The sequence below is a fragment of the Tachysurus fulvidraco genome, chromosome 26 (genome assembly GCF_022655615.1).
Source record: "Tachysurus fulvidraco isolate hzauxx_2018 chromosome 26, HZAU_PFXX_2.0, whole genome shotgun sequence".
NCBI classification, from domain to species: Eukaryota; Metazoa; Chordata; class Actinopteri; order Siluriformes; family Bagridae; genus Tachysurus; species Tachysurus fulvidraco.
The window spans coordinates 2,180,331-2,192,516 of NC_062543.1; the positions used below are offsets into that span (position 1 = coordinate 2,180,331).

General features: G+C 41.5%; 1 protein-coding gene across 2 annotated transcripts in view; it reads right to left on the minus strand.

Moving 5' to 3' along the window:
• Positions 1–8,842, minus strand: part of pappaa (pregnancy-associated plasma protein A, pappalysin 1a) — a 94,553-nt gene extending 85,711 nt beyond the window's left edge. The window contains exons 1-3 of one of the 2 annotated variants that reach the window (XM_047809532.1): positions 7,566–8,842; positions 1,665–1,957; positions 616–1,385 (exon numbers count right to left, since the gene is read on the minus strand). In XM_047809532.1, the coding sequence (XP_047665488.1) occupies positions 616–1,385; positions 1,665–1,957; positions 7,566–7,983 (1,481 nt within the window). In that variant the 5' untranslated portion in view covers positions 7,984–8,842. The remainder of the gene's footprint in view (positions 1–615; positions 1,386–1,664; positions 1,958–7,565) is intronic. The other variant, XM_027136773.2, reaches the window with a different exon arrangement.
• Positions 8,843–12,186: the final 3,344 nt, after the last annotated feature.

Here is a 12,186-nt window from a genome sequence, read left to right on the forward strand (position 1 = left end):
ATCTTTATTGAGAGCTGGAAGGAAGGCATGGCTGGCACTTTGAGAATGTTGGTAGCAGACTGTGTAGACTGATAGAGAACTATGTTGTGTGATCTATTGAGCATACAATGGTCACCATTGCTGCATGGTAAACATGGAGAACGGGGTGCTAATAATTAGCAGAATCATCTATGCTTTTTGTTACCGAACAAGGCCTATGGCTTTCTCTCCAGAGTGTAGGATGATTCATGAACCTGTGAAAAAAGTCAGAAAGCTCTTGTCCAATGGAATGCAAAAGCACAGTTATGTCCCATTTGGAATGCCAAAGGATGGAGATGTTTTTTTTCTGCTTTGGAAATTACTTGCCAACTTGGCACAGTTGCACTTGTCATTTGTATAAAAGTTAGTCAGGGCAAAAGCGAAAGATTCTACAAAACCTATTACATTTAAAACCACAAGAAAATTCCCATACTTCGGAGAGTGACGTCAATCTCGCCCTAGTTCTTGGTAAAGACATAGTGATGAATGCCAGCACATCCAGCATCGACATAAAATGACTTTCACTGTGAATTATTTTAGTACATGACATGGAAAAAAGAAATGAATCATTTAACAGAATTAACACCTTGAGCTTACCTTAAATGTGAGGCAGGATTGAAGCAAGTCTTGGTGACGTCGGTAATATTGGGGTTACAGCAGTCGTCTTTATCGTAGGCAAAGTTATCCCAGTTGCATTCTAGATCACACACACCGTTGCCTGGCTTGTGCTCAGCACAGCGGGCTCTGGGCTTGCAGTATCCGGCATCAAAACCAGTCAGGGTGTGGTTACACTCTGGATCGCAGTCCTCGTCTCCCACTTTACTGATATCACAGTTGGCTAGAACTAACCGGGAACGCAGCGTAGAGTTGCTAACATTATGAACTGTCAGCTCCCAGGTGATGTTGTACATAGCGAAGGCTTCGTTCAATTCCTGGTGCTGCAAATAGATCTGCTGATCAGTCACGGTTGGCCTACGGTACTCATCATCGTACACGTTGATCACACGGTACCGCACAATCTTGGGTCTCCGGAAGGTCCAAAAGTGGTTGTAGTTGTGCACAACCTGAACATTATCGCACACTGTCTGCCCACAGGCTGGTGGCTCTAGGGTCGTGTCCAGAGAGGTCAGCCCAGCCCGAGGGCCTTTGTCCGGCTGTGGGAAATTCCCATCCTTCACTACCAGCCACTTGCGCTCAGGGTGCTCAAAATTTTCCCGGATGATGAGATCCATTTGATAATGAGAGTCCTCATGACCATGCATGTCCTTTATGATCTGGCGCTGGGAGAGGGCATGACGCCACAGAGTCACTTGCTCAACAGAACCTCGGTAATTATGGTTCAAGGCATTTCCACCGACCATCAACACCTTGGGGTTCAAATTAGATTTAATTCCAATGCATTGATTTATTTTTTTTAAATAACTTTTACACATTTAAGCCAGGCCTGTTGTTATTACTTCTGATTAAAGAAATGTCTGAGGTGATGAAGATACAACTGACAACACATGCTATAGAGGACAACATTCAATTGGATAAAATGTTATGGCTGGTGCTAATCCCAGAGCTATTATTGATTCATGCTTCACTAAAGTTTTTTTTATCCTATCAGTACAAACAGTGCCTGGAGAAAGAAATCATTGACCTACCTTACACTTCTTAGTAAGAGAGCAGAAGACATCTCCAGACTGTTCTCTGCTGACAGCAGTCTGAGCGCCATTCACAAACAGTCTCATATAAATGCCATCATACGTGATTACCACATGGGCCCAGTGACCAGGCAGGTAAGGGACGTTGGAGTGGATAGAGGTGACCTTATGTGCACGATCCGTCTTGAGAGAGAAGAAGAAGCGAGGGTCTCGGTTGCCATGCTCGCTAACTGTCTTGATACCCAGTAGCCAACCCCGATCACTCGAAGCATAGAAACACTTATCAAAAAGACCTGTGTGAGAGAAAACAAGTAGGACATGGGGTCAGATATGAATGATATACTGGTTATAAACTATGATGGATTCAAGAGAGCAGAAAACATCTCCAGGAATGAGGAAGAATTGTCTTCAAAAGTGGTGTTCATAGATCTATATGGTACCCTTTATAACAAGATCTGTAAGACAGCATCGACTTATAACTAAAGTTTTATCCACATGATGGTTGATGTTATTATTAAAGTTAGCTGACATAAGCTTATCTTTTGAGCAGTTCTGTCTTTATAGCTTTGCTGCTATATTACAGGTATGTCTGGGTGACTCATCTACGTATCTACTGCAGTAATCCTTAAATTATTTCAGTTCATGTCAGTTGCCAGGAAGAGCTAAGGCAGGTTTTGTACCATTATGAACATTCATTCATTCATTCATTCATTTTCTACCGCTTATCCGAACTACTTCGGGTCACGGGGAGCCTGTGCCTATCTCAGGTGTCATCGGGCATTGAGGCAGGATACACCCTGCATGGAGTGCCAACCCATCGCAGGTCACACACACACACTCTCATTCACTCACACACTCACACACTACGGTCAATTTTCCTGAGATTCCAATCAACCTACCATGCATGTCTTTGGACTGGAGGAGGAAACCGGAGTACCCAGAGGAAACCCCCGAGGCACGGGGAGAACATGCAAATTCCACACACACAAGGAGGAGGCAGGAATCGAACCCCCAACCCTGGAGGTGTGAGGCGAACGTGTTAACCACTAAGGCACCGTGCCCCCCTATGAACATTCATTGTGTAAACATGTTATAGATCAATTAATACATAATACATATACACCCCTCCTTGAACCGCCACCTTATTGTGGTGGAGGGGTTTGTGTGCCTGAATGATCCTAGGAGCTATGTTGTCTGGGGCTTTTTGCCCCTGGTAGGGTCTCCCAAAGCAAACAGGTCCTAGGTGACAGGCCAGACAAAGAGCGTTTCAAAAACCTCTTATGAAGAATACTAAAGCAAGGTCCGTGACGTTGCCCGGTATGCGAGCGCCTGGTGGCCGGGTCTTACCCCACGGGGCCCGGCCGGGCTCAGCCCGAAGGAGCGACGTGGGGCCGATCTCCTGTGGGCCCACCACCTGCAGGAGAAACCATAAGGGGCTGGTGCAATGTAGATTGGGTGGCAGTCGAAGGCGGGAACCTCGGCGACCCAATCTCAAGACATATTGTATATATGTGGCATTTATTAGATACTAGATTCCACTGATAGGGCATCTTAAAGAACTGCTTAATCCTGGTCAGAGTGTTGGATCTGGAGAGTCTGAGAATACTAGATGCAAACATACAGTCCAACAGATGAAACCATGCAAAAACATTCTGATCAACTGACAATTTCATACTGTAAATTTCCAGAGAAATTTATTTCATTCTCAGAAGAAACTGAGATCCAACGAGAAACAATGTGGCACCTAGCCAAAGCTTATTCACTGCAAAATTTCCGTTTGGTTTTGCTGTTGTTTCTGAAGTGGCAAAAACAAATTTCACCTAACTAATTGGTTTGGAAATTTAAGCCAAACATGCTTAATGCCACCATTTCCGCTCGGTTTCTCTGGAAAGCAAGGGTCAGGTTTCATGTTTACTAATATCACTCTGGTTCACATTCATGCCCTCACCACCTGTCTCTCTATCTCTCTCTCTATCTCTTTTTCTGTAGATTGATTAAAAGCAGCATGTTTATGCTAGGGTTTGCATGCATGTGTGATGAGGCATGCCTAGCATATGGATGCATGTATTCAAAAAAACTTTTTGCCAGAAACATGTCTATAACAAACTGGACAACCTAACGGGACAGCGTGAAAGAGAAACGAAACAGAGCTTTCCTTCCACAATGCTTAAGTCTCTTTTTGAACCAAGCCATCGCTCACTCAACAGTGTTTTTAGAACCCTGTGTGAGAACATTCTATTCAGATCAACAACAAGCAAGCGGGCGCTCTCGGAGCGTCAGGGGCCGACCTCAGAGGTCAACGATGTTAAACATTACAGGCACTCCATGACACTGTGAGAAAAGTCTGCCATCTATCAGCATGAGCACTCCAACTAACTAAAAGGTGTGCTAAAGTGCCAGATGGGGCCTTCATGTAAACACATGTCACAAGGCTGCCACGCTCAATTAATCTAAAGCATTTACATTTTCCTGGACAAAAACATATGACGACGTATAAGACATGCACACACAGGGAGGTAATGCAATGTTTATTACTGATTAGCATCTGATTAGCACTTCAAACATATCTGTATTCAGGTTTAAAAGAAATTAGGTGTGGCTTAAACCTGAAGTTTTTTTTTCTTTTCTTTTCTTTTCTTCTCCCTCTCTTTTCTTTTCTTATATAGAATTGTCAGCCTCTCGGGTGACTTCTGTCTACGACAATGCCAGCGTAATCAGCTACATCACTTCAGTCCATAACAGATGAACGGTTTCTTGTGTTGTGTTTCTTCAGTCGCAGTTGTTTATATGTTTGTGTGTTATTTGCAACCGATATTTCATAAGTTTGTCAAAATATAAAAAACTAGTAGCTTGAACCAGCACCGCAACCCTGACCAGGCTGATAGTGAATGACCAGACCAGGCTGATAGGTCACTGAATGAGCTGTTACTATAGAAACGATAATAGGCATTAATATAAACCATTTGTCAGAGCTGATGTTGTAAAAGATTAATTCATCCATCTGACCAATTAGATTCGAGAGTTTAGCAGCACTGAGAATGCTCCACAGAAGCAGACACCTATAACGACACCAATAAGTATACATACAAGGCATGTGTAACAAAGAAAAGTCAATCTGGTTCCCACATCCCTGATGGAAAAAGCTACATCTGACACATCACTTCTCTGAAAATTACACAACAGGTCACCTAAAAGTCATCTTTGATACAAATCTGCGTTTCCTGCAGTTTTATAACCGTCTTGTGCAAGTGCCGATTAGGCAATCTCTCTTTCTCACTGTCTTTTATTTGATATGGGATGTTCTCGCAACGTCCCTTTTGCGTCATGACAATCAGAGATGAATTACAGTGCCAAGACTCTAAGCAACTTTGACAGGATTTGAACTTCAGGATGTTTGCTGAGTTCTTGCTCTCTTCGACGGCCGGTCCTGTCGTATCGACCTCTGCATCCTGTAATTACACCAGACTAGATTATGGTCGTGAGCTGATCCAAAGCGTTCTCTTTTTCCCGTAGACACACAAACGTCGCCTCAGCGCTGTTCAAGGTCCTGAATTCAGTGCAGTTCGTAGTGTGTGTCCGAGACTCTCTGCCTCAGCACTGCCTGGACTTGACTAATAAAGAAGCTGTACTTTTATGCTCAAGCAGCATGAAACCTGAGTTATAAAAGTGACGAGGTACGGCATCGTGATTAATGTTTAACGGACACTTTTTTTTCATTTGTGCCATTTTTAGACAAGCATTTTAACAAATACACCAGTGTCTCAGGTTTAAGCAGGGTCACTTTATTCCTTCTTATCTAGATTGTGCTGTAAATAAAAACCCTCCTGGATCAGCCATCCAGGTGAAACAGAAAGACGATGCTGCACCAGTTATGAACCAAACAACACACAACAACACCATCCAAAGGAAAACCGATAGCCGGCTTCTCTCAGAAAAGAGACTGAAAAGACTTATTTTGCACTGAGCAAGCTTTTTTATTTTTCTCAGCAGCAGCAGCCACCAGGCATCCAGTGGCAGGATGCAAATCAAAGATCAAGTGCATGCTTTTACACGAACATGCCTGATGCGTAATTCATCTGGATTCCTCTTTAAAGGACAAACAGCACGACAAATAACGTGACTCAGAGCTCCCATAAAAATGCCTGGGGTTATTTGGAAACCGCCAATGTCATGTAGGAATTTTTCCCACTCTATATAGAACAAGGCTTATCCGTGTCTGTGCGCCACTCTCGAAAGACCCAGGCTGCTTCGACTTTCAAACAGATGATGTCATCACTGGGAAAAGAGCAACTAGGGGGAGTATTGTGTTCAGATCTAACACATCCCCCCACAGATCCCCCTCCCCAACACACGCACACACACACACACTCACACACGCACACACAAACACACACACAGCCCAATCTATTTTAGCATCTTACACGGCACAGCAATATCTCTATTACCGGATTAAGTCTTGCAGTAAAAATAAAGCTTAATCTCATCTCTTAACTTAGTAAATATCAAATATGTTGATATTTAGTAAATATGATAAATACATCATATATGTTTATATTGTCTATAAATTATGGATTATTGATATTTTTTGATATATATATATATATATATATATATATATATATATATATATATATATATATATATATATATATATAAATGAATGATTAGACAAAATTGTTTAATTGTGCGTTATAAATCATGATCTGGCAACTCTAGGCATACAGACTTTACCAAAAATCAACAACATGTGTGTGCAGTAATTACATGATCACTGGCAGGGCATCATTTTATCAATCTGTCAAGCATGTTATTTACAACGCAGCAAACAGGGTTGCCATTATTTTTAACCCGTTTCTATTTACCTTTATTAATCAACTTGACTATATCTACATCTAAAGACTCAATACATGATACGTTAATAAATCACATTTTGTAAGAACAAATCGATGCTGTCACTACTGTGTGAGTTAAAAAAAAAGAATGTATATATTTTGCAAATACATATATCTGGCAACCCGTCCCGTTTGGTGCTGCGCGCCAAAGCCTACAAGTAAATCCTTTTGTTTTTTTCCTTTATTTGGTCTGAAGTGAGAGGGTTGGAAGTGTGTGTGTGTGTGTGTGTGTGTGTGTGTGTGTGTGTGTGTGTGTGTGTGTGTGTGTGTGTGTGTGTGTGTGTGTGTGTGTGTGTGTGTAACTTTGTAAAAACGGGGGAAACCCTGAACCCACAGCTTGTTTGGCTCAGTGTGGCTCAGATGGCCAGAGGAAAACTATAAAGTACGTACAGAACCTTATACCTATCACATGAAAACAAGTTAATATGGAAATAAAAGTGCATGGTTAGTGTTAAGTGTGAGAAGAGTGTGTAAGTGTGTCCGCTGTATCCAGTGCAGATGGAGCACCCACACTGGGATAAGCAGAACTTGATTCATCTGGATATGTGTAACCCTAAACAAGAGTTCAGCATGCACGAGCTGTCACGCGCCGTGGACTCACTTTGTGTATTTGCAAGAACTGTTACTGAGCAGCGGGTTGAGACTTTGTGCGTAAAATCTGGCGTGCACCCTTTTATGTTGTAGATTATTCTCCGTTTTATAGCTGATGGTTTGACTTTAAAAAAAACGGATCTAATTATATATTTTACCCTTCATACATAAATACATGCATGTCGCCGTTCCATATCTGTATTTGGTGACGTGAGTTCATAAACTTCAAAGTTTGATTGATTTGAGATCAGACCAGGTCACCCTAAACAACGAGAGAGAGAGAGAGAGAGAGAGAGAGAGAGAGAGAGAGAGAGAGAGAGAGAGAGAGAGAGAGAGAGAGAGAGAGAGAGAGATCCCAAATGAAGTCTTTTCGCGCTGCAATTCATTCATTGTGGTGAAAATAGATCACGTCACGTACCTGCAATCACGGCGGGGGAGCGCTGTCCTCCTTCGGGCTTCACCCACATCCCCAGCGTAAAGTTTCCTCTCGGGATTTCCTCCGCCGGTCTGAGGCGCAGCTGGTCTCCACGTCCCGTGAAGTAAACAGCGTGGCCGTGCGCGGAAGACGAGGTTGAGACGGACGGGTCGTCGCTCTCGTCTGTCGCGGAGGCGCGCCGGCGCTGGCGGGGCAGACGCCGCTCGAGCCCCGGCACAGAGCGCTTGCCGCGTGGAAGGCGGGTGGCGCACGCGCCCGGCACGTTCGCCCGAGCCTCCCGGAGCTTCACGAGCTCTCGCTTGGACCGACCTTTCCTCCACACGGGGCCGCACTCCGACCCGACGCACAGGATTAGGATAACGAGGCAAGGAAGCCACGGCAGGAAAGTCCACACTTTCATAATGTTTTTCGTTAGTTTGTTTTTTATCTCCAGAAAAAGAAAGAAAGGGGAGGGGGGGATTTGGAAACGTGCAAGGACGCACGCAAGTTCTAGATTTTCCTCTCAGCAGCTGTCAAGGCGAAGATCCGAGTCCGAGTTGAACAAACCCAAGCACCGGCGCTCTTATGATTAGTCTGTATAAAGCAGCACAATGTTCCTCATGCTTACCAAAGTGAGTCTTCTGTTCGGATCGGAGCTCGCAAGCGCGCTTGGCAGTGCATTCATTTCTGCGCTCCACGTTGCCTTTTGAACGGATCTGGGATCCAAAGGGAGGGAGGGGGGTGACTAATAAGTAATCAATCAGAGTTGAGATAGGAATCGGAATCAAGCCCCCCTCATCTCATCTCATCTCCCACTGAATTTATCTCCACCAGCCTCTGCGCCTGTGCGCTTTTTTATCCCACTCGCAACACGATGTCAGAAATGCCACACGCGTGCAAAAGGCGCGTCAGAAAGTCGAGAGCTTGCATATTGGGAATAAAAGTCCTAAAAGTTGCATTTGGGTTTGAAAGTTGCGATGCGCCGTTCGGATGAGGTCAGGGCGTGTTGCAGCGGTTCAGGAGCATCGCGGGATCCTCACTGGGGCTTTCGGGTGCAGAGAGACAGACAAACAAACAGACAGACTGACTGACTGGCTGACAGATAGACGGACAAACAGACTGATAGACAGACAGACACGAGGGAAGGGCAGGTTGTGTTGCGTAGCGCGCGATGCTTTGCTTTGAAGACTCAGGAGTTTCTGCTTTTTAGTCCTTCCTCCTCTTGTTTGCTGAACGAGGGGAAGTCGACTTGCACAGGTAAAAAGCAGGGAAGGCAGGAGCACTTTTCCCCTGCCTCCTGAACCCCTCAGGGGGGAGTGTGCGTGCACGTGTATCCCCCTAGTGGCTACTATTTGCACGTTTCACTTCTGTGCATTTAGTGTGCATGGGAAGTTCAGGGCCGAAGCGAGACGGGAAATAAACCAGTGATTTGGGCCACCAGGGGAACAGACGCAAAGCTGAGAATGTTTGCAAGTAAAGTCTCGCATCAATTGTATTAGCACACAGAGATTTACTTTTTTTTTTAATACCATATGAACCCAAGCAATTTCTTCTATCCTAGTTTTCATATAAACATCAAATAAATAAATAAATAAATAAATAAATAAATAAATAAATAAATAAATAAATAAATAAATAAATAATCAATCAAGATTGATCATCACATGACAATGATCGTGTGTGGAAAACATTTATCCTGAGACTGCACATGAACTTAATGTGAACAATTAAGGTGTGAAAAACACGACAAATGAGTACAAAAAAGAAACGATTTAAAATAAAGGACTAATTTGTGAACAAATATGTAAAATAAAAAAGAATTAAACACGTATGGGGAACCCTGTGTAAAAAAATGACTTGGGAAATTTTTTTTTTTTTATTATTATCATTTTGTTGTTTTTTGAAATCATGTTAAAGCACATTAGTCATTTGTTTAAAAAAGAAGTCATTAATTTAATAAATAAGGTGGAAAAATCAGGAATCGTGGAAAAATCAGATATGAATGTAGATGAATAATAAATAATCTTGTTAAATTAATGCACAGTAAAAAAAAATCACACGGATATAAATAAATAAGTGATATGCAAATGATTACATGTGGAATAAACAAGAAATAAATCATACATTAGGAAAAATCCCATGTGAAAATAAATTGTTGAAAAAAAAAGGTCAGGTTACTTTGAAGAGAATTTTCTGATACTGAGAAACCGGTCTGCACAGGAAGTTTTAATACAGCAATAAACTTTCAACAGATTTCAGGAAATCATGCTGCGTCACTGAAACTCCCACCATATTGTACCAGGATTAGATTTTATAATTTATTGGATTTCATGCATTCCTCATGCCATCTCCTACCTGCACACCACTTCCTATAACAATAAAGAGCAATAAAAAAGGAATTTAGAGATCTGCTGCTGACGAAAGAGCTGACTTCCTCTGCACTCTGAGACGTTTCTCCTGTGCAGGGCCCGGCCCGTGTGCTCCATATGGAGGAAGATGACCTGAGGAATGTGACAGCATCTTTTCTTTTCTTTTCTTTTCTTTTCTTTCCTGCTTGTTTGGTGTAAACGAACAGCAGAGGATTGTCGCTTGTCATAAAACCTCCCTGTTAAATATTTGTTCCCGGGCCGGCTTTGTCACGTCGCAGTGGCGAGTCCGCATATTTCCTTTTGTACTTCATTCCTTGCATTTGCAGACGTGGTCTTAAGAGTCTTGGTACAGCAGCATGAGATCACTTCTTTCCAGGTTTGGACCTTTTTTGTGGAATGTTTCTTTGACATGAAATAAATCTAATGTGGTTTTATCATTTTTCCAGATCCGCCAAATCGTATTTGGTGAACGTCAAATTTATCGTTGGAGCTACAAGGCAAAGTTTCTTGAACACTCATGAAATGAAAGATGCCAAGGGAATTTCACAGTGATACCATAGCAGAACCATTTATCGGTTCCCTAAAGAACCTTTCAGTAAATGATTCTTACAAGAATTCCTTTTTTTTTTCTTAGAGGCATAAAAAACATTTTTACAGTCTAAAGACTCTTTTTCCACTATAAAAAACCTTTTGTGTAATAGAACTTGACCATGGATGTTAATGGTTCTTTATAGAACCATACACACTGACCATTTCTTTAATGGCTTGTGAGAGTGACAGGGATAAAGTGCTCAATTACAGTCTTGAATATAAAGGTTCCTCAATGGGTCTCTGTCAAGATTATGGTTTTGTGAAGACGTTTTAACATCTATTTCCATTGCACGAAAAGTGCTTTGTAGTGAAAAAATGCTCTTTATGGCACAAAAAAGTTATTTTGAGAATTGTTTATTAAAAGGTTCTTTGTGGAATCACAAAATGGTTCTCCTATTGCATTGGCACAATACACAATCAGTATGATTGGTGAATGATACAGAATTCTTACTATGATGACCTTGTACACAGGGGCAAGTAATAATCATAAAGCTGTTGGTTGATCTGGTTAAGGTTTTGTTTAATGTCACAAACATCCACCAATTTGCACAAACAAACATCCACCAATTTGCACCAACAGTAAACCCTTAAATGTTGTCTTAATAAGTTTATTGACCAAAGTCTTAAATTTCATCTTGTAATTTGGTTATTATTTTCTTAATAATATCCAGAACATGTCGAGTGTTTAGAAGGTATGTATTAATTCATGTCTGCAATACAAACATTAAATGATGGATCATTAATTTCTTTTTAGTGTATCAGCCAAATGTTTAAAGGTTCTGTCCGGATAGCAGGAAGTACGACCTCTATGTTTGAAAGCATACGATGCTTAATTATTTAGTAAACCATTGGAAGAACCCTTGAAGAACCTTCTTCAAATATAATGAACTAGGTACATTCAGTATAAACAAAGATTATTGGGAATTATTTTCTCCTTAATTACTACAACCTGTCAGGAGGGTTGTTTAACATTGGTTCTTAATGGTTTGAAAAATGATTTTAGCTCATCGGTGTTCCTCAAGTGTTCTTCAGCTGTTCCTCAGGAGCAACGCTTCAGGATTCTGTGTAAAACCAAACAATAACTAAGTGTTTACAAATTAGAAAGGGAATGAAATGGAATTTATGAATTTGAAATTGAGCTAAACTGGTCTTACTACACTTCAGGGAGAACCGTTTTTGTTTTCCAAAGAGCCTTTCAGTAATTAGTTCTTAAAAGGAACCCTTCTTTTTGATGCCATGAAATATATTAAATATTTTAAAGGTTAAATAATCTTTTTTCCATTTCACAGAACCATTTGAGCAATGAAAACGTTTCACGGATTTCATGTTAAATGTTTTTTACTGAACCATACACACCGACAAAGAACCATTAAAGAACTCTTGAAGGTTCTGTAAGGGCTTATTGTACAGTTAACTGTAGTTAGCCGCCTAAAGGTAAAGCGGCGAGCTAAGCAAACAGAAGAAATGGAAGCCGAGCAAATACAAAATACAGCAATTTATTACAACTTTAAAAGAAAACGTCTTGGACGATACCAGAAGGAACCCCTGAGAAGGAACCAGACTTAAAACGAATGCAGACGTCTTCTAGGTGAAGATGATGTTTGTTAGCAGCATTAGCCTCATAATGCTGTTGTAAAATATGTTTAAAGAAACCTCAGGCAATA